Source organism: Diabrotica undecimpunctata, chromosome 2 (genome assembly GCF_040954645.1).
Source record: "Diabrotica undecimpunctata isolate CICGRU chromosome 2, icDiaUnde3, whole genome shotgun sequence".
Classification (NCBI taxonomy): Eukaryota; Metazoa; Arthropoda; class Insecta; order Coleoptera; family Chrysomelidae; genus Diabrotica; species Diabrotica undecimpunctata.
The window spans coordinates 172,523,641-172,546,159 of NC_092804.1; the positions used below are offsets into that span (position 1 = coordinate 172,523,641).

General features: G+C 33.0%; 2 protein-coding genes across 4 annotated transcripts in view; one reads left to right on the plus strand and one right to left on the minus strand.

The window, feature by feature from the left end:
* Positions 1-1,160: 1,160 nt before the first annotated feature.
* Positions 1,161-2,432, plus strand: LOC140433572 (uncharacterized). Of its 2 annotated transcripts, none has more exons than XM_072521555.1 (3): positions 1,161-1,313; positions 1,372-1,724; positions 2,163-2,432. In XM_072521555.1, exons 1-3 carry the CDS (start codon positions 1,274-1,276, stop codon positions 2,352-2,354), a joined length of 585 nt encoding a protein of 194 aa, XP_072377656.1. In that variant the 5' UTR covers positions 1,161-1,273; the 3' UTR covers positions 2,355-2,432. The 2 variants fall into 2 exon arrangements, with proteins under 2 accessions (XP_072377656.1, XP_072377655.1); XM_072521554.1 differs by having other exon boundaries at positions 1,180-1,319.
* A 2,277-nt stretch (positions 2,433-4,709) lies between these two features.
* LOC140435224 (uncharacterized) overlaps positions 4,710-22,519 on the minus strand; it is a 32,204-nt gene continuing 14,394 nt past the window's right edge. For both annotated transcript variants that reach the window (XM_072524020.1, XM_072524021.1), the window contains exons 6-15: positions 22,173-22,419; positions 21,651-21,850; positions 16,937-17,272; positions 12,312-12,486; positions 12,022-12,172; positions 11,768-11,932; positions 11,049-11,265; positions 7,387-7,572; positions 6,069-6,211; positions 4,710-4,920 (exon numbers count right to left, since the gene is read on the minus strand). In XM_072524020.1, coding sequence (XP_072380121.1) covers positions 4,724-4,920; positions 6,069-6,211; positions 7,387-7,572; positions 11,049-11,265; positions 11,768-11,932; positions 12,022-12,172; positions 12,312-12,486; positions 16,937-17,272; positions 21,651-21,850; positions 22,173-22,419 — 2,017 coding nt within the window. In that variant the 3' untranslated portion in view covers positions 4,710-4,723. The remainder of the gene's footprint in view (positions 4,921-6,068; positions 6,212-7,386; positions 7,573-11,048; positions 11,266-11,767; positions 11,933-12,021; positions 12,173-12,311; positions 12,487-16,936; positions 17,273-21,650; positions 21,851-22,172; positions 22,420-22,519) is intronic.

Consider the following 22,519-nt stretch of genomic DNA (forward strand, 5'->3'; position numbering starts at 1 on the left):
GGTATCATATACCCTACCACACAGTAAGTTAATATATTTATAGTAGTATTGTTTGATTTGAGCATTCACATTTTTATATAATTTCCGTTGAAATTATTTATTTTTAATGAAAATGTGAAATTTTATACATAAATTATTTATGTTTTTGTTCTAGATTGTGGCTTATCGATATGAACGGGAGCAGGCGAGGCTTCAAGCATTATGGGACGATTCTCAAGACGATGATGTAGTAATTGGATCTGCAAGCGAGAAAGAATCCGACAATGAATACAACAGTAGCCACAGCGAGGAAGATGCTAATGATTTAGAACAGTCGGTGGCTGATAAGAAATCGAAAATGAACTTTTGGGGCAAGGACAGGAGAGTCAAAAGAAACATTACGTAGGTAAGGACGGCACTAAATGGTCTTCATCATGCTTTCCTATAAATGTAAGAACACGAGTAAATTACGCATTTACCAGGTGTAAAACGAAATGCAAAAATGGCGAAAACTTCCGTAGAATGTTTCAATTTACTTTTTACACCTAGTATGATGTAGATGTCGTAACTTGGACTAATATAAAAATAAGAAGAAATTCCACTTGCTACGATGAAAACCATCAGCACAGTATAGTATAGGTGCCATCAGTATGCAGTTCGCGAAACCAATGCAACTGAAATAAGAGCATTGTTTGGACTATTGTACTTGGCTGGGGTGTTCAAGTTTGCTCGGCTTAATTTAGAAGATCTTTGGTCTACCGATGGAACCGGAATAAGCTTATTTAGAGACGATATCTTTACAACGATTTATTTTTTTACAGTCTTGTCTACGTTTTGTCAATATAGAAAATTGAGAAGAAAGAAAAAAACTCGATAAAATGACTTCAATTAGAGCAATTTTCGAAAAATTTGTGCAAAATAGCCAAGACGTCTATACGCCGTTATTTTTATTTCAATTTTTTTTTTTAATTTGGGGTATCTGCTACCCCACCACACAACTTTTTACATTTTAGTCTACCACACTGGCGCCGGGTTAATATTTCACATTTTTGGTCGTAAAGATTTTATTTTTAGAGATAATGAAATATTTTCTCTTGTATAATGAAGGCAAAATCTTCGCTTATAAAATGTATTCGTTAGATTTAATACAAATGCCATATATGCGTCTATATTCTTTGCTTGTATATGAAAGCATTGAAAGTCAAAACTGAAGAAAGAAGAAGAACTACTAAACATAACCTTTAATTTACACTTTCAAATAAAATTAATTGGAATTAAATTTAAGATAGATAAAATGTTACTCAGATTTCTAAGGATACCTAAAATATACACAGGTAAAGGTAAAAAGAATTTAATTCACATACCATATCTATATAAATTACGGTTTTTTAGTTCAAATACCCATTAGAGAACTGTCTAATTTAAGCATAGGAAAAACAACTACTGTTACAAAATTTATCCCTTTATTAGAAACATCAACAAATCATATACAAAATGCTTGGATATATCGTCAAAACGATAATTTAAATCTTCCGCGATGTCCAAATTTAAAGATAGATTTCCCAAATACTATCAAAACAATCATACCTGCAATAGAACCAACTAAACAGGACGTAATTGAGGCACCAGCATTAGATGATAGTATCAAGAAAGAAGCGGTAAAAATGATCGTAATCAGAAGGAAAAAGATGAAGAAACATAAACTGAAAAAGTTGAGAAAGCGAATGAAGTTTGAATGGGCAAAAGTAAGTTCAAATAGATATTTATACTTGATGAATCTGATAAATACTAAAGTAATTCATTATTACTATAGCTGGGAAATCATTTATTCTTTTGTAATATTACATATCACAAGTGCAATTTTATAACTTCAGTAATGTCATTTATATTTTGTAGCCCTTATGTAATTATTTTAAAACAATAATTATAAGTAGAAGAACTGTTTACTTGAAGTGCCAAAAGGCCTTCAAAACTTAATTGTAAAACAATTGATGAGTTACAAGCTTTTATTTTCTCCAAATCTTGTTAAAAAATACTAGTGGTGCATTATTTTTCATTAAGAAATGTTTTCTCATGGAATTATAGACTATAATTAATTTATATAAGAAATATTTAAGATATAATGCCTTCAATCAACCTGTAAGATGTTTTTCTTGAGTTTAGACTTTTATTTAACATTCTAGAAAAGGCAACGAAGAGAATTAAAGAAAGAAAAGGCTTTCCAGGCAGAACTGATCCAGCAGTGTAAAGAAGCAGAGACATTTTCAGCAGAGCAGTATGTTAAAGATAAAATTAGTGAATTCAAAAAAGCCAGTGAAACACTATCCGAGGCCCAACTTTCAACAAAAACAGAAACGAAAAATAATAGTCAGTAGATAGGTTTATATAATGTGTATTTGAAAAAAAAAAATTTTATAAAATGAAAAAAAAAATAAAGTTTTTTTTTTGTTTTCTTACCTTGTTTATTTGTGTCAAAAAAGAATTCATGTGCGACCTGATAAATCAAAGCTGAAAAGAATGAGTAACAAAATTTCGAAATAAAAAATTAATAAAAACAGAACAGATCCTGAAAAAGTATTGATTCTTCCTCACCAAAGAATATACTTCATTGACTTGTGGTAACATTGAAAACATTGTGGTAACTTAGAGCTTGATGGGGAACATAAAGTTAATCTGGCTTAACATGTTTAGACAATCAATAAATCTGTGTATGATCTTATATATAAATATAGCTCCTGACATATCACGACGGTACGTGAGTGAGGGTAAAGATAATTGTTGTTTGATACAGGAATAATCATGATTTTCAATAGTAGTGTGGACATGGTAAGCTCCAATATCTCAAAAATGTATACTGGACTCTTTCTATGATATCAATATTGTTCTGAAAATAGGGTGATCAAATAACTGGACAGTATTCCAAAATAGTTCTAACTAAGCAACTAATCTTGTTGAATCAATGGAGAAATACTTGCAATTCCTAGTAACAAAACCAACAAGTTTAGATACCTTTATTGCAGTAGAGTTTATTTGGTCACAGAAAGTAAGCTTCTCATCTAAAATAACACCCAAATCCTGAATAGAAGAAACAATTCAGTGGCTGATTATTAATAGTATAGCTTGTTCCAATTCTATTGACTTTACGGGAAAAACTTATAAAACAACATTTTTTACATTTAAGTAGAGTTTGTTCTGATTGCACCAATTTTTTAGTCGGTCTAAGTAATTTTGTAACAAGGCCTGATCTTTTAAGCTATTTGCTATTTAAGAAACAGGAAATGATGTCGTTAACGAAGATATTAAAAAGAAGTGGAAAAGTGTGGCCTCCTTGAGGAACTCCAGATGTTACTGAGATACTATCAGACAGATGACAACCTATCTTGACTCTTTGACTTCTCCCAGATGTAATTTTTAATCCATTCAACAAACCTGACATGAAAGCCTAAATTAATTAATTTGCCAAAAATATTTATCGATCTACATGATCAAATGCTTTGGAAAAATCTGTATATTGCATCTACCTGTTTATGGTCTTCCGTATATCAGATTGATAGCAAACCTAGTTTGTTGCATTGGATTTTTTGCTATGAAAACCATGTTGTGATTGAGATATTAAGCCTTTACATAACCAAGAAAGTTGCTTTACTATAAGACAGTCGAAGAGCTTTGAGATTGCAGATTTTATACAAATGCTATGATAATTTTCAATATTATCTTTCTGACCATTTTTAAATATAGGAACAACATAACTTTCTTTCCATGAAGAAGGAAACATAGAGGTTTCCAGAGATCTATTAAGTAATATAACAAATGGTATTACAAGGATACATACATACATTTTTAATAAAAAATTAGGCACTCTATCTGGACCAGCAGTAAGCTTATTGGGCAGCTCATTTATGCCATTAAAAATATCAGTCATGGTAACCTTAGAAGTACAAATAGAGGTAACGATAGGTAAGTAAAGGTTGCTGTTATTTGGCGAATACACAGTTTGATCTAGTTATGACTAGATCGCTTATCATTGGTGTACTTACAAAATGATTTTGTATAATTTCTTAGGCCAGTATCTATACCTTTAATATAGTTCTTCAGTGGTTTTCAATATCAAATCGGCCCAAAAATGATGAGACTATACAAGAGGGTATAGTGTAAGCAATATTTGGATATATTTGCGTAATTTTTGAGTGTTTTATAGATGTTAGTATATGGTGGATTCTTGCATGGAAGGGAAGATAGGTTTTTTAAGTGGTTGAAAGATAATTGACTAAGATGTTAAACAGATGTGGATTTATTTATTTTCACTGTCAGAGAATATACTCATTGCATAGAAGACTCATAGTATGTCTGCGTTGGAGTAATTATTGAAGACTATTATCAAATAGAGTGAATAACATAACATTGCATATATTGCCTTTAAAGAAATTCAAAAATACGTTGCACAATTTTACAATGATTTCCTGGACTATAATAAATTGAATTATACTTGTCTCTTTTCATAGACTTCTCTGTAGTCTATGCTTTTTAAGCTAAATCTTGAAAATCCTATTGATCTTCGAGTAAATCGTCATTATTTTTTGGCTTAACGGCAGGTTTTGGACAACTTTCTCGATAAAAAATAATTATTATCAAGCACATGACAATAATAATAAATAAGATGAGTACTAACTCCCAAAGGGACAACACTTTTAATAAAAGGATTATCAAATAATGAATTGTTTTGTCGTATAATGTATTTTTATTTTTAACGTTGACAAGCTGTAAACATTTTAATAAGATGTGGATGATTACTTAAGATTGTTATAAAAGACTTCATTCTGTCTGCTGTAAATTCCTCTACCGTTTGTAAATGCTCTATACCTTTAAGGTCCCCAGCAATTCTTGCCTTCGGTGATAACTTCAACTTTTTGCATTTATCTTCAAATTTTCTCTTCTTGTTAACTAAAAAAAAAAAAGGTTAAGAAATATATAAACAAACATTTTAAATAAAAAAAAGAGCGTGGCACTTGAGTAGTGCCGCCTGAAGTGAATACTTATAGTGTGTTATTATTATATTTTTCAAGGTATTTTGTTGTTGTTTTTATCGGAGTTATTTCAAAATTAATCAATAAATCCTTGAATTTATTTACGAAGTTAAAAAAATTTTAAATTAATGTTTTAAGAATTTTTAAGTGTTACCGATTGTATCCCCTAAAAGACTAAATATATTCGTTTTCTCGTAGTTTAAATAGTTAATAGTAGTTTTGTTGTCATTACTGAAAAATTCAGTAATACTGGATATCTTCAACACATGTTTACTAATCATTATATGACTAGATCTAAAAAATATTTGGTTTAAACTGATTCCAGTTTACTCCAATTAGCCTCTTCTACTCAAGTCAGACTCTTACCTTTACGCTGGTGTCCCCTGTAAACCGAGCAACCCAACTGGAGATCCGGTATCCAACCCGGGTGGAAAGTTGGGTCGGGAACTGACGAAAGCGGGTGAAATGGCCCTCCGAAAAGTTAACTACCCAACTTTGTAAAAAACCTTTTGTTACGAGAGCTACAAAGAAAGAAACCGGACCGTCTAACCTACGACGAACTCGTAAACGAAATAAGGATAATGATTTAAGATTTTGCACGTGAAACGTAAGAAGCCTTTATCAACCTGGAGTCACGGCTCTGCTCATACAAGAAATGAATAAAGCCAAAGCAGATATCATTGCTTCACAGAAAATGAGGTGGACTAGCTCAGGCATCCTGGAAAAAAATAACTGTAATATTTACTACAGTGGACATCCTACCCGACACGAATTGGGTACCGGATTTATAAGCAGCACAAATAGAAAGAACGCAGCATAGCAAAAAACCATCGACGCAGGTTGTACACGGAAAAAAAGATGAGTATAGATGTCTTAGAAGAGAGGAAAAACGTTGATTTTTCTTCTACCAGAATTAGTTGTGTTTTGTTAGTGTCTTGTGTTTCTAATGATTATGAAATCATTTCTAACCGAGTAAGTGTAGACTAAAGTTTGTTAAACTTTTTGTTGTTGTTTCTTACATCTAAACTAATAAAGAAAAATATAAAATAATTAGAAAGTTATTACCTTTGCTTTTACGTTTGCCTTGTGCCTTATACAAAGCGCTTAATTTTTCGTAACTATCATCGCCGACCATATGAGGTTTACTTTTAAAAGGAACTTCGTGTGTAACTTTGTCTTCTACAGGAATCATTTCTATGTGAGACACTCTAAACATAAATAATTTAATATTTACATTAAATAGACAAAAAATTGTATTTTAATAATCATGGTAAGATTACAAGAGAGTGGGGGAATGATGCGCGACGGGTAATGATGCTCTGCATTGTATTTTAAATTCCGTGGCAGATTTTAGAAACCCAACCAATTCTACACCTTTCGGCCGATCTCGTGAACGGTTGATGTCATTATCTTCAGTCGACCGTTGCAAGTGGTCAAGTGAGATCCGATTATTGAAAATTGTAAGAATTTTTCTAGTTTTTCTACTCCAAAAATTAAGACGGTAAGTAAGTATTTATTCAGTTGCTTTGAACTTAGTTTTGATTTAAATCATGTTGTTTTCCGTACATTTTGATGCATCTGTTGGTTTATATGATTCAGTAGTTTTCCGTTTGTGGTGACGTTTGCTATTTAAGGCGTAAAAGGGTAATAGTTGCGCAGGAGTGCGCACGATTCCCCCACATACAATGAAATGGTAAATATTAAAATTAGCACTTTTATCTCCAGATGCTCCAAAATGCTCTCTATGCAATCAGAAATGACGACAAAAAATAAGGGAAACGGGAAGAGCTTTCAAAATTCCCAAATTGACTTAAGCTTGCTAAATATGGCTTAACATCGAAAGAACTTAGACGATTGGTATTCAGGAATGTCGAAGAAAATAATATCCCAAATAATTTTAATAAAGAGAAGAGATTAGCCGGTAAAGATTGGCTTTATGGGTTTATAAAAAAATGGACCTCTTAGTGCTTTATACAAGTGTTCCAATAACGGATGGATCAATACAGAACTCTTTAATGAATGACTGTGTCATTTTGTAAGACATACAAAGCTCACAGCAACTGATCCCATCCTTTTAGTGATGGATAACCACTCCAGCCATATTTCTATGGAAGCATATAGTTTTTGCAAAGAAAAAACATTCATATTGTGTCACTTGATACAGATACTAAAGATTCCAACACCGCAGGCAATGTGAATAAAAAGACATGGCAGACCAAAGCTGAGGTGGGTAGGCGGTGGAAGCTGAGAAGATCGGTGTTGTTAACTGTACAATCCAAGTAAGGAACAGAGCAGAATGGCGCAGAAAGTTGGAAAAGGTCGAAGTCCTTTAAAGGCTACAGCACCGTAATGATGATGAATATAAATGTTAAGTATACTTTACTTGATCTTTGATGCAACATTTTCTTTGTCGTCCATTTTAATAATCTTTGGTATAACGCCTCCGCTAAGAACTTCTATACTGTCTTTACTTTTGCAACAGTTATCACATTTTCGACCTACAATTTCTTTTTCCTTGGCTTCTTTTTTACGACATGCAGCACAGGTAGTGGGTTGATTTAAAAGAGTTCTTAAAAAAAAAACAAATTTTTGAGATTTTATATTGTTAAAATAATTTGTAAAGGTGAGGAAATATTGATAATATGAGTATTTATTACAACATATACAAATGGAATATTACATATAGTTTATAAAATAGAATATATGAAAGAATCAAATTCAGTGGTTACGACTGTGAGCAGTTTAGTACCATCATAAATCCAACCCAAAACTTTCTCTCTTGGTCAACTAGTCCACCAATTGTAAATACATCCCTTACTCGCTCTCACAAAACATCAACTAACCCAACAGTAATACATCAATCATACCATGAAATAATATCCCTATATCCAAATTCTGAACATATCTACACTGATGCATCAAAAACTAAATCAGCACTAGCAGCGGCTTACATACATGGACCATTTTAAAATACGGCTCCCTCTGAGTTGTAGCATATTTACTGGAGAAGCACTGGCTATTTTAGGGGCACTGAAAGTTTGCAGAAGAAAATCCGCACCTCATTATATTATAATATCTGACTCATTAAGTACACTAAAAGCTTTCCAGCAATTGTATCCATCAAATGAAATTATAATGCTAATAAAAAATGAACTTATACTACTATCAACAAAAAACATAGAAATAACTTTTTTATGGGTGCCATCACACGTGGAAATCAAGTGAAACGAATCAGTGGACCAACTTGCAAATGAAGCTGCACTAGATGAAAGCATCCCTGTGTCACACATGCTAACAAGAAACGACCATAAAACCTCCATTAAAAAACATTCCCAACTTATGGCAGAGTAACTGGAATTCCACATCCAACAAATTAAAAGATGTCGTAGAAACTGTCGGCACCACCTTACCAATCCCACTCAAACGTTGTGAACAAGTGATAATAACTCTCACTACGATTAGGACATACTATACCAACCCATATTCACTTAAAAATAAAGAAGCCATCCCTTTCTGCCACAACTGCAAGATCCAAATCACTGTGAAACATATTCTGTTAGAATGCAAAACATACACCCAAGAAAGAAGAAAAAATAACGTCTCTACCAACATGAAGGATCTCTTAAGCTGCCAGTTCAACCAAGTGCTGATATATTTGAAAGACATTAAATTTTACAGTGTTTAATAGAATATATTTAAGTTATATATACATTGTAAGAAATTGAATACTTGTAATTTGTGTTTGTACCCCCTGCTAATAACTCTTAGTAGTTGAAGCAGGGTCATTTTTGTTTAAATAAAAAAAAAAATAAAATATGTATTTGTTTTTTCAACAACATCCAGAAAAATACATAAAAGCTTAAATTAAGACAGAAACCTTTACATAAACTATTAAAGTATGCTATTGGTAATTGTTTTTAAAATAAACAAGTGTTAACTTTCATCAGACACAATTGAATATTTGGCGCAACTTTTTTATATGCTTGACAAAATTGGCTGATAAATCTGATAATTAAACCAACAAATAAATTTAATGGTTTTGCTTTGGTAAGACATGATTATAGATTGCTATTATAAACAAATGTTACTATGTTAAGAAGTATATAAGTGTCATTGCAAATCGTCATCCACGTAAAAACATGCGTATGGACACCATTACTTTGTCTATTTTTGCTTATGTCTAAGTTATGCTTATGAATTTTAGAAATCCAGGACTAAGTCTAATTATTATTTTGTTGAAAACAGTATCTACCATCCCGTCCAATCTCCCCATTTTCTTTTCTTCCTTGATCACATGGGTTACGGCATTAGTACAATCTTCTTTCCGTAGTCGTCCATTGTGAGATCTAACAAACGTTGGACATTAGAAATTTTGTCACGTTCTCACGAGCTACGCAACACTTTACTGGAGCCCAGATTAATTCTATTAGGTTTACTGATAGAATGATAGCAGTGGTAACAAGGAAGTCTCAAAATGGTGATGCTTTTAGCACGAGACATTGTATCAATAACATGCTGGCGATATCTATCAGGATGATGTCTAATTACACTTGGCCATAGTTGGCAGATGTCTTGCCAACGTCACAAATGGGATTTGCTCCCATTCATCATGAACTGCTTGGTCCAAATCATTCATGGTTTCAATCTCACCATGGTTACGTCGTTCCAGAATATCCCATGCATGCTCTATTGAATTTAAGACTTCACTCCTTCGAGGCGATGGTAATAAACGAATTCCAACTTCATCCAAGTAATCCCGTGTTATTCTTGCGATATGTTGACGAGCATTATGTTGCATCAGACAAAGTTTTCTCCAACAAATGTGGCAAATGGTACTACATGATCTTCCAAACATTGCTGAATATACCGTTGAGCGTTCAAATTGCCCCCTTAAATTGTAACAAGTTTTGTATGAGCGTCTATGGAAACGCCTACTCACACCATTATACCACCTCCACCAAATTAAACTCTCGGAGTAAAAGAACATTGTTAATAACGTTCACCAGCTCTTCTCCATATCCTAGGCCGCCCATCTGATGAGTATCTGTTAAATCTTGATTCATCCGTGAAGCACAGCACTCCAATCGTCAACAACCCAATTAAGATGTTCGCGAGCGAAGTGTAAACGTTGCCTCCGATGATCTGCTGTTAATAGAGGTCCCGTGGCAGGTATTCTGGACCTTAATCCATATTCATTTAAGCGTCCTCGAACGGTATAAACAGAAACTGTGTTTCTATGGACATTATTTAATCGTTGAACATGTACTGGAGCTGATAATGTACTATATGATAATACGTAACGCTTGTAACCTAAGAAAGTGATCTTTAACTTGACTTGTGGTTCTTCATCTACCTTGACTTGGCCTCCTGGTGTATTGTAATGTTTCCCGAAATCTTTGTATTGCATCAAACACTGTACTTCGAGAAATTCCTAAAGCATTTGCGATGTAACGAATGCTCCGCCCATCATCCTGTAAAGCAACAGCTTGTGTTACTCCTTCTGGTGTCAAAATTTTTTTAATGCAAGTTTTAAACAGGAGACAATACAAAAACTACAGCCCAACTTATAATCAGGTATAGTATCACAATAAACTTAAATTAATATTAAGCCACTATTTCACATCAATAATAAAACGTATGTGTAAAAGAGTTGTTCGCACAAAACATCTAAACAGGTTCAAACAAGAAAAAAACGTTATCACTAATAAGGCATAATATACACTTCAAACAAATTTTGATCTAAACACCAACAAAAAAAATCTGAGTGTCTGGTTAATTTTGCACCCCAGTGTATTATATTTTTATTAATAATTTAACCTATCCGGAGACCTGGAAATGACCAGACAATTTTAGTAGTCGAAACCGGTCGTCTAGGTTTAATAAAATATATTGTAAGTCTAAAATCTTGTTCAACCTTGTTTTAAATTTATGGAATTTAATGGCATACGGTAATTTTTTTGGATAATTAACTGAAAAATCTTTGCTATATATATCTTTTATAACACTAAAATATATCTTCGAATTAAATCTCAAAAAATCAATTACCTGCTTTCCCTCAGCATTTCCACAGAGTCTCTGGCCAGTGAAAGTTTGGAAGATTTCTTTTTGGTCAGTGTTTGTCTAGGCGAGTCTTTTTTAATCTCAATAGAGTCATTTGGAGATACCGAAAATCTTGGTTGCACTTTAGCCAAGTACGTCTGACGTAAAATAAATGAATCTCTGGTTTCTACAGGAATTTTTCCGCTTATTGTGGTGGGTAGAGCTGTTTTGAAATTATAAATTTATTAGTAGTATTTAGTAGCATAGATAAAACTGGAAGTATTATGAAAAACAAAGTAGAAGTAAGAAAGAAAACTGTGGAAAAACTAAAGCGATGGAAAGAATACACTGAAGAGCTGTTCAACCTACAGTGGAAAACTGTTGAAGAACTAAAGTGTTTGAAAGAATAGACTGAAGAGCTATTCAACTTACAGTACATATTTTTCGATAAAAAAGAAGCAGTGCAGAATTGTCAATGAAAAATATACTACATAATGACGGTATTAGATTTTTATTTTGATACAGGGCAGCGACAACCGCTGATACGTATTTCGACCTCCTTAGGTCTCGTCAGAACGGTATAGCCACTGCTCTACCGTGAAAAAAAAAATTGAATTCGGTTTCGCTAGGTAGAAATCGTTTGATTTCTCTTTTTGAAAAATATACTATATAAGTACATTAAAGAATACACAAAATATAAAATAATATATCCTAGAATCGTTTACCAATTTTATCTTTAGCTTCATTGCTAGTTCTCTGTGGCGTTAAACTTCCTTTCGTAGGCCTGAATGACTCAACGCTTTTGATATATACAGAAGTATCTCTGCTTTTTTCGCTGAAACGGTGAAACTGTTCTATCGCTTCTGGATTTTCTGCCTCTTCTTCTTCTTCTAAAACAAATAGTTAAAGGAGTTTTAAATGAACTGTTTCTATTTTATGCTTAAAAAATATTATAAATATGTTAGTAGCATACACTTACTCGTTTCAGGAATAGTAGCAAAATAATCAGATTGTTTAAGTTGGATGTTATATTTCTTAGCGAATACCTCCAGGGAACTTTGTGTCCCTAATAATAGTGGATTTGTTTCAACCTTTCCTACCTGGGAATGATCTATAGGGTTTATAATTGGCTAAAAATAGCAAATACTGAATAAACGGAAATAACTTGGTCGTAACAAAAAAAATTGAGAACGACTATAGAGGTCGAACCATTAAAAGAGTTTATTTAGTAATAGAAAATAATAGCAATGAGGGAAAGTCTTTATTTACCGTTGTATATTTAAGAGAGCTTTTTGTATCTATTCTGTCCTTTAAAGATTCGCATTCTTCAACGGATATTACCCTTGAAACATCATCTACTGAAGGCACCTGTATTAATTTTTCATCTGAAGTATCCTTGACTTTAAACTGTATTGTTGAACTTCGATCGGCTCCTTTCGAACCTCTAAAAAATATATATCACGGTAAAACACTGCAACTGCACACAGTAAATTCATGTTCAGCGACTTCTTTGGAATTGAGAAGCTGCATAAAAAAACATTTAAATGTATTATGTCACCATATCATGTGACACGTTTCTGGTACAACCCAAACACATAATTTTCTAGTACTACGCATGATTTTAAATTGAGTATGTAAATACCCAAGAGAAATGATTTTAGAATTTTTGAATTGCCAAGAAGTTTTAACACAAAAACTGAATATATGTAAGTGCAAAATTTGCTTCGTAACTGTTGACAGGGGAACAAAAACAACACCGGGTTCAGGTTAAGTAGGAACTTCTTGAAATGACTAATGACGATGAAAAGTCTTTGATAAGATGAATGTGAGTTTACAGTTACGTCTTGGAGACCAAAAAAAGTCCAATCGTCCTAATGGAAGTTCACACCAAAAAATAAGTAACGGATATGAACAATTAATATCAAAGTTCTTCGTTTTCAGCTCATGCTCGTCCACAGAAAGAAGAAAGATAGAAAGCCAATGAAATGTTCTCTTGGAAAAGAATGTTACGAATTCCGTGAACCTACCACAGGACAAATAATTCAATTCTAAATGAGCTAATAGTCAGCAAACGTCTATCCAGTATGAGATTTCTGCATGAGTTAAAAGAAATGACCAGAGACGAAGATCTTTGGAGACGAACAATACACGACATCAAGATTGAAAAGAGAGTTCGTCCACTGCTAGACATAGGCATCTTTAATCTTTCCATTGATCTACTCTTAGTACTACTTATTCACTGCTTGCCCACGATATGTTTGATAGCATTCGTCCGCCTCTTCTGCGGACTGTCCACTCCTCTCCTGTTCGCTCTTGGTTTCCAGTTTGTTATTCTCTGTGTCTTGAGAATTCTCTCTGTCACACTGATCCCGAGCATGGCTCTCTATCCCTTTTTGGATTGTAATGATCTGTTCTACAGTTTTCTTTGTAAAGGCTATGGTATCAAGTCCGTACGTAGTCAATGGAAGACACACTTATACACTCTACACTTTATGGCACATTGGTGCATCTATTCCTTTAAAATACAGCTTAAGTTAAGGTTCTTATACACTTAGACGCAAAAAAACGCAACGGAGAAAATTTTGGTCAAATTCAAACTATTTAAATTTTTTTATTTTTAGCCCCATTTTTATAATTTTTTTAGCACACTGTATAAATTTATAAATTTTAATTTGGTATAATCAGTTTTTTGATAAAATTTTATATTTGACTTATTATAGGAGGTTAATTAAAACGTGGTTTTATTATCCTAACTTTGAAACATCCTGTGGAATAATTCCGTTTGCCAATTTTCGTAAAACCTTATTTTTCAGTTTCAACCATGTCTCCTAAGCATTGGGTTTTTTGTTTCATGTCAAAATATGCCTTGGTTCATTTTTAGATCAAAAGCAATAGAGCCAAATGAATTTGCCACCCACAATTTAGGACTTTTTTAATTATGATTATTTTGGAGTTATTTTGTAATACGACGAGGTGGCTTTGTGGCCACCCCGTACTTTGTGGTAGACTACAATTTTCCAGGAAACATTTACATTGAAATTTAGGATAATGGAGTAATGTTCTATTTACGGATGAGTCGAGATACTGTCTTCACTCATCAGATGGGAGATAACGATTAGCGTTAGCCATGGAGGGGGTTCGGTGATGGTATGGGCAGGAATATCCCGAGAGGCACACACTGAATTGGTATTTATTGAGGGTTCGTTGACTGCACACCGGTATATTGAGGAAATTTTAGCGAATCACGTAGTACCTTTTTTTCAATATTTAGAGTAAGTTGGTATTAATAAAATGTACTGGCCAGAGTGTTCGCCAGATCTGAACCCATTAGAGCACGTTTGGGACATGCTTGGTAGTAATATTAGAGGTCGCAAAGTCGCACTAGCCTCAATTAACAAACTTCGCTTGGCCCTAGAAGAGGAATGGCAAAACATCCAGCAAGATGATATTCGCAACCTCATAGACAGCATGAGCCGACGTGTACAGGCAGTTATAGAGGCTAGGGGAGGCAATACAAAGTATTAAGTTATTTTTTATTAGTTTTTCTTTGTTAATTTCTTACTTAGGTTAAGTTACATTTAAGTTGTTTTTTTATGTTTTGTTATTGTTATCATTGTTCATTAAAACCAAGATCATGTCGTTGCTTTTATTCATTATTTAAATACAGTGCTTCTGGGATGTCGATATGAAATTCCTTCGATATCAGTCACCAAAGCCCCCATCGTCGTATTACAAATTAATACAAAAAATAATGGTAATAATAGGAAAAGTCGTAAATTGTGAGTGGCAAAGTCATTTCGCTCCTAAAAATGAACCAATCCATATTTTCACATGAAACAAAAAACATAATACTTACAAGACATGGTTGCAACCGAAAAACAAGGTTTTACGAAAATCCGTTAACGGAATTATTCTACAGGATGTTTCAAAGTTAGGATAAAAAACCTCACTATACTAAATTAAAATTTATAAATTTTTACACAGTGTGCTAAAAAAATCATCAAAATATGGCTAAAAATAAAAAAAAACTGAAATACTTTGAATTTGACCAAAATTTCTCCGTTGCGTTTTATTTGCATCTGAGTGTATAATGTTTGTATTTTATTATACTGAGTTTTTTCTGTCACCTGTTTTGATTTCCCTTTAGTTAATTTTGATCTCATACTTCCATCGTTTTAGATGGTCTATAATATTTGCTGTGTTCCATAAATACCGTAAGTCTGACTTTTTAACTTTTAGACCAAGCCAGATCTGTGAAAAAACAACTAAATTTGGATGTGGATGTGATTAGAGAATGACGAAAATTTAGTCGCCTATGTAAACACAAGGCACTTTGGTGCCTTGAGTAAATGTATGTGGTCTCCTAACAGAAGGCTCTGGTATTGAAGGTATATTGTGGATGAATAATTTATGTGATGGAAAATATATACAGGTTATGGAGTCGTTTTATATAAATATTCTAATTCGCTAAGAGAAGTACGGTCAAATGAAAAGTTTAAGCTTGTTTTGAGTACTGTTTTACCTCTATTTTCCTTACCAGGTTTGTGCTATGATAGAGCAAAAATGCTGTGTTCAAAATCCAACGCGGGCTTCTATATCAAATGTTTTGTTTCATACCATATCCAAATTAGGTTATATGCCTGATGTACCATATTTTGTACAGCATTTTTTTTATCATTTTGCATAAATATTTTGTTTTAACGATAAATATGTTTTTGTTACCTTATATAATGCGTAAATTTGGAGAAAAATATTAAAAAATACTTTAAAGCAAGTTTTAATGTCAATTTATATATATATATATATATATATATATATATATATATATATATATATATATATATATATATATATATATATATATATATATATATATATATATATATATATATATATATATATATATATATATATATATATATATATATATATATATATATATATATATATAAGAAAAAATAGTCCAAAGTTTTTTGACTAGTTTGGAAAAAATATATGTAAATACTTTTTTCTTTTTGGGTGTGGTAGTCAATAAAAAATAGAGCTTTGCTAAGGCGTACTATTTATTCTGAATCCAAGCTTTCGGTGGTTTTTTGCCACCTTTATCAAGGTCTACAAAGAAAATTACTATGTTGTAACAAACTGAATGGTGCCAAAAAGGCTGTAAAAAGCTATAAAAAACTTACCCGAATGTTAAATATCATGTTATTTAACGTTGTTGTTTATGCCACGAATCTTACATTCGGGTAAGTTTTTTATAGCTTTTTACAGCCTTTTTGGCACCATTCAGTTTATTACAACATAGTAATTTTCTTTGTAGACCTTGATAAAGGTGGCAAAAAACCACCGAAAGCTTGGATTCAGAATAAATAGTACGCCTTAGCAAAGCTCTATTTTTTATTGACTACCACACCCAAAAAGAAAAAAGTATTTACATATATATATATATATATATATATATATATATATATATATATATATATATATATATCCGTGCCGTGTCCGTTCCGAGTCAGGGTATTTTTAATGTTATATTTACATACATTCGCGATGTAGAGTGTGCGTACCGGGCCGAGTAGAGAGGAAAACTTTATTACATTTTACGATTAATTTCAGGCCGGGCACGGACGGGCTCCTTCCGGAAAACGATAATATATAAATATACTCATAAGAGTACATTATTATTTTTTTTTGCCGGGCACTGTCATAACACGAAACGGACACGGCACGGATATGGATAAATCGATCTTTAGGCATATCTGGGTTAATTTCATACTTCCAATTAAAAAAAAATTAAATAAAAGAATTTCAGTAAACTGGCATTTTATTCGCAAAATAACTGCTTGTTCCCAACATATAGTTGTTAGGTATTGTACCTATACATTTATACTTACTTTTTTAACACCTCACTTGGCACTCCACTGCCCGATGGGTCTGTATCAATTCCTTTCTCACTACTAATACTTAGTCGAAGAGTTTTCAGTACAAATTCGACGTCTTCACTCCATAAATCCTCTCTGGGCGTTGATTTGAATTCATGTGGCACGTTTTGGAAATCTTCCCGTATGTAGAGATTATTTTGAAAGCCAAATACTGGTAGTACCATATCTTCTTTTTCCTTTAGCATCGAAGTCGTCATGAATGGATGATGGTCTTCTGTGATTCGAGGATCTTCCTCAATTGTTTCATAACTTGGTGTCATTTGTGGCCACGGCAAAACTCCGCGAAGTCTACAAAGAGAAAATATTCCAAAAATATCGCTTTTTATTTTAGTTTATAAAAAATATGGAAAGCCAGTGTGGATAAAAAAATAAGGAACTTATATTATTAGCACAATAAGTAAACCCACAAAAAATATGAACAGTACTTATCAACAAACAAAATTAAAACTACAACAAAGTATATCATCATGGCTCTATAGCACTTCGCAGGCCTTGGCCTGCTTCAGGACGTCCTTACATCCGTCCCTATAAAATGCATTTCTTCTTCATCCTCTAATACCAACTGTCCTGTTCTGCGTTGTCGAGATACCTTAGTCTAAGTCTTCCTCTAGTTCTACTTCTTTAGTCCACTCGTTAGAGACGAAAATAATTTTGCACATGAACGACATAATGCCGTTAACGACACGGAAGGTCAATCATGGTACACAATTGCAAAGATGGTAAAACTGTAGGACCTGAAAAGTTTTGTGCAGAATGCTAAGACTTATGAAATAACAAGGAATAAAATGGTATACCTATATTTAACAAAATCTATGTAACGTAAAACTCTCCAAAGCTGGTTAAATTCGGCCTTCATATCTATACCAAACTCCCAAGGAAGTAGATTTATCATAGGAGGTGATTACAATGCGAAACATACTAAATGGAGAACAAGATTAAACACCACTAAAGGAAGAGAGCTCGCAAAAGTCTACAGACAATTGAACTGTGAATTAGTATCGACTGGAAAGCACTTTATTTTTTTTTTAATAACTAGACTTTCTTTGGTATTTTTTATATTAATTATCTATATTATTTATATTACTAACCTAACATGTTTGTTCCCAAAATGTCTGTTCGAAAAAAAAATTGCTGACACTATTTTTTGATGAAAAGTCCTATTGGCCAACTGATCAGAATAAAATCCCTAACTTCATTGGCTTTTCATAATTAAGAATATTGCCTCAAATTTCTTCAGCGTTGAGGAGGCCTGGGATATGAAGTCCCCCTAGACTGATAAATACAAGGACAGATTGGTAGAACTTCAGGAAGACTCAGGTAATCTTTCAGTCCCTTTGAAAACTAGAAATCAGTTGGATGCAGAAGTTGAATTGCTTACCAAACAGATTCAGCAAGCAGCATGGAACAATACTCCAACTATCCCTATTAGGACTGAAGGAAAAAATTATCCGAAAGAAATCAAAACTCCGATTTCTGAAAAAGAAAATTAGATCGTAAATGGCAACAAAACAGATCTCCCAAATACAAGAAAGTTTAAACAATCTCCGTCACAAATACAACGCATCAATAATGCATTGATTGAGACATACCTTAGCGAGTTAACAGCTGAAAAAATAGTGAATATTCTCTCTGGAAGGCCACCAAACGGCTCAAAAAACCTATACTACATAACCCACCAATCAGAAACACTGAGGAAAGTTAGGCTCGAACCTATTCTCAAAAAGATAGTTGCTTTGCACAGCAAAAACACGTTGAAACCAAACAAAGGAAATGACTTGGTCAACGTGAATAGTTTTGAACCAAATCTCTTGGAAATTAAACCTATTAATACCAAAGAAATTGCGAAAGAGATGAAAGAGCAAATCAATACCAAAAAAGCTCCAGGATTCGATCTAATACCAGGAGAAATATTAAAACAGTTAAAAAAGAAAGCCATCACTAAGATTACATACTTAGTTATGCATAATTTAGACTAATGTATGAGGTTTCATCCTACAAACCTATTTCATTATTGCCTGTACTTTCAAAATTATATGAAAAGATTCTAATGAAAAGACTTGAGATCATTATCGAAGAAAAGAGATTAATCCCACCACATCAGTTTGGCTTTAGAGAGACAGAGTCATTCAATGATAGATCAGGTACATAGAATCACCAACATCATTGAAAAGACGCTAGAGGGAAAACAAATCTGTTCAGCTATCTTCCTGGATGTGGCCCAAGTCTTCGATAAGGCATGGCATGAAGGCCTTATCCATAAATTGAATAGAGCACTACCGAGGCAGTATTCACAATTTTAGAGTCGTACTTAACTGAAAGACGCTGCAGAATAAAGCAGGAGGATACCTAAACAGAGTTAAAGGAAATCAAGGCGGGAGTACTGCAGGGAAGTGTGCTCGGCCCAGTTCTCTACTTGTATACACTAGCGATATCCCTGACCTCGAAAATGGAACAATTCGCAACATTTGCGGACAACAAAGCTGTTCTGGCAGTGGGAAATACTCATGAAGAAGCTGCAAGAAATCTAAAAGCTTCAGAGAAATCAGTGCATGTGAATTTTACTAATTAGGCTATGGCTTCACGAGCGACAGATTGTCGCTAGCAGTAGCAGTAAAATGTAGCTTGATCAATGAAAACAACAGCAGTGATACTGAGTGGCTCCAAGTAGCGCTCTAGATTGTCGCTTCGTTTCGAGACCGAGACGCGTCGTCAAGGTCGTGTCGCGTTCGAATAGATCCGGACATTTTTTAAAGCAGTAATTTGCAGCGCGTTTGTGGCTCCACTAGCAGTAATTTGTCGCTTGTAACGGTAATTGCCATTTAATCGGATATTTTTGTTCTTGTTTGTTTATTTCTCTGTGTTTGTTAAGTTGTTTCTTTGTTTTTTTAAATCACTGTGAAACGTTTTTTCATACAATTTTGTGTCACAAATCATAACAAAAAATTATAAGTTCTAAGAAAGAAATAAATCCAATATGTTCTTTATCGGTATTCTAGATAACAAAAATCAATGGATGGTTTTTTTTCAATCCCAATTATTCGTATCAAACTGTATTTTATAAGAGATGCCATTATTAAACAAGAAAAAGTTGAATAGAGAGAATAAACAGTTTTTATTGATTTCTTGAAAATCTATTTTTTGGATTTCCATATAAATAAAATTTTAATAATTATTGTTTATAGTAAAATTTTATTATCCTTCAGTACTAATGTTTCGTTTTCGATAGCTTGGCGTGATTCATAAATAAACGAATGCAACAAAGCAGATTTTATGTCGGATCAGAATTTTTTAAATTATTGTAATATAAAAAAGTTAGATATTGGAAAAGGAAGATTCATTACATCAACCCAATATGATAAATGAATATAATCGACATATGGGAGCCGTCGATCTACTTGATAATTCAGTAGCTAATTACAGAATACGCAGAGGTAAGGAGTGGTGGCGGCCCCTTTTTATTCTAATGAAAGTTAAATAGTTAAATATTTTGTTTTTTTTTTTATTTTTAGGTAGATACATCTATAGGATTATAAAATATGTAATTTGAAATTGCTACCTAATTTTTCTTCTGGGCTTAGGCTATCACGCAGGCATCATTGATGTATCCTGTTTCCGTATGACATCTTCTATTCCACATAATAAAAAATTAAAAGAAGACACTGACATCCTGTAATATTCAAAAAACTTAACAGGATATTATTTTAATTTTTTTGTGTAAAAGAAAACATTTTCCCTCTGTCTGTCTAGGCACTAGAACAGGGTGAATCCACCATTTCCGTTGTTTTTTAACCCTACGTCGTTAGCACAATGCCAATATTAAAGCAACTTTTTGTTGAAATGATAGATTATCCATACTATATTATTGTATTATCGGTGTGAATTTATTTTACTTATTTATTTATTTATTTTATCAGCTATATACACAGACATTATATAAACGGACAAGATACCACTGATTGTAGCTGAGTCATATTAACGCTCATGTAGCCACTACAAGACCAAAACGCGGCGATATGCGCGCTGTAAACTGTCGCTCGTGGAGCCATGATTTTACTGCTTTAATGCCGCCGTAATTTTACTGCTACTGCTAGCGACAATCTGTCGCTCGTGAAGACATAGCCTTAATAAGAAAAAGCAATATGTGCCAATTGAAATAAATGACACTCAGATCTTGTTGCAGATACTGCGAAGTACCTGGGTATGCATCTTGATGCAAAACTTTGTTGGAAGATCCATATAAAGAAAAAACGAGAGGACCTTAAACTGAAATACAAAAAATTGTACTGGTTGCTTGGAAGAAACTCAAAGCTCTCCATAGATAATAAACTTTTGATCTATAAACAGATGCTTAGACCGGTATGGTCATACGGTGCTCAACTCTGGGGTTGTGCCAGCAAGTCCAAGCAGTTATGCTGTCTGATTAGATTGCAATGTAAAGGGATGTTTTATTAATAAATAAAAAAATACCTATACAAAACAAACCAAATGTAAAAACATGCAAAGAGTAGAGAATAATTAGCTCGATGATTCATTTAGTTAAAAACTTTTTTAAAATGATACACAGCAGCACATACAAAAAATGCGAAGAAGATATATTTGTGTGTGCATCCAAAAATTTGTGATGTAATGTCCCACTAAGGTAATGATAGATCTACAAGTAAAATACCTTAAATCTTCACTGGATATTCGTTTTAATTTCGATTGCGAATCTGTCAATTCGAAAACCATAAGCTTGTCGATGCACAATAAAAATTCTGCCTGGGTTGGAGCCGCTCTTAGAGCGAAACTGATAAACTTCTGGTATTGTTTGAGAATTTCTAAGACACAAGTCTCTCGAAGTTGTACTTCCTTCACTTGCTTCTGGACCTGAAAGAAAATGTAAATGAATAATCCTACAAAAGTTCTATAGATGTTTGTGCAGTATTATAGTGGCAGTGTATGACCACCAAGAGATAGTCTGGCACACAGAAATAAATACAGGATACCAAACATTAAATCAAATCTTTCCTAAGAAAAGAAGTGTTTATTTCATTCTTCCATATTAGCAAAAATTATCTATTAATTAAAAATTGCTATGTGGAATGCAATACATCAAATAAACAGGTTATTTTGAGGTTAATTACGCATACAAACCTATATTGGCAATACTGAAATAATCCAAACATTTTTTTATTATAAATTACTTTACCTTTTTTGTGAGCTTTTTTATATTCGTTTTATGATCGACAATCTTATTACTTAAACCCTCTACTTTCTTCTTGTAGTAATCTTCTAGTGCCATTTTTTCCTCGCAACATTTTCTCCTTTCCATACAAAGAATATACATCATATGTGCTAGGTTACTACATTCTAAACGGTGCTTTGCATGCTGCAGTTCCTTTTTGTGCTCGTGTTTCATTTTTTCTTTTTCGTAGATTCTTCGCATTTCCAGTTTTCTAAATAGATTAAAATTATAAAACTAAAGTAAATATTGTTGGTATTACAAGTCTATATTGGATCTTTTTTTTAGTGTTAAGTAGTTCATATTGTAACCAG

Bases quoted from the DNA above. Each gene is read 5' to 3' on its own strand.
- LOC140433572 (XM_072521554.1), top strand. From the start codon at position 1,274: ATGTTACTCAGATTTCTAAGGATACCTAAAATATACACAGGTAAAG. The intron at 1,320-1,371 runs GTAAAAAGAATT...ACGGTTTTTTAG, and splicing joins TAAAATATACACAGGTAAAG to TTCAAATACCCATTAGAGAA. The intron at 1,725-2,162 runs GTAAGTTCAAAT...TTAACATTCTAG, and splicing joins TGAAGTTTGAATGGGCAAAA to AAAAGGCAACGAAGAGAATT.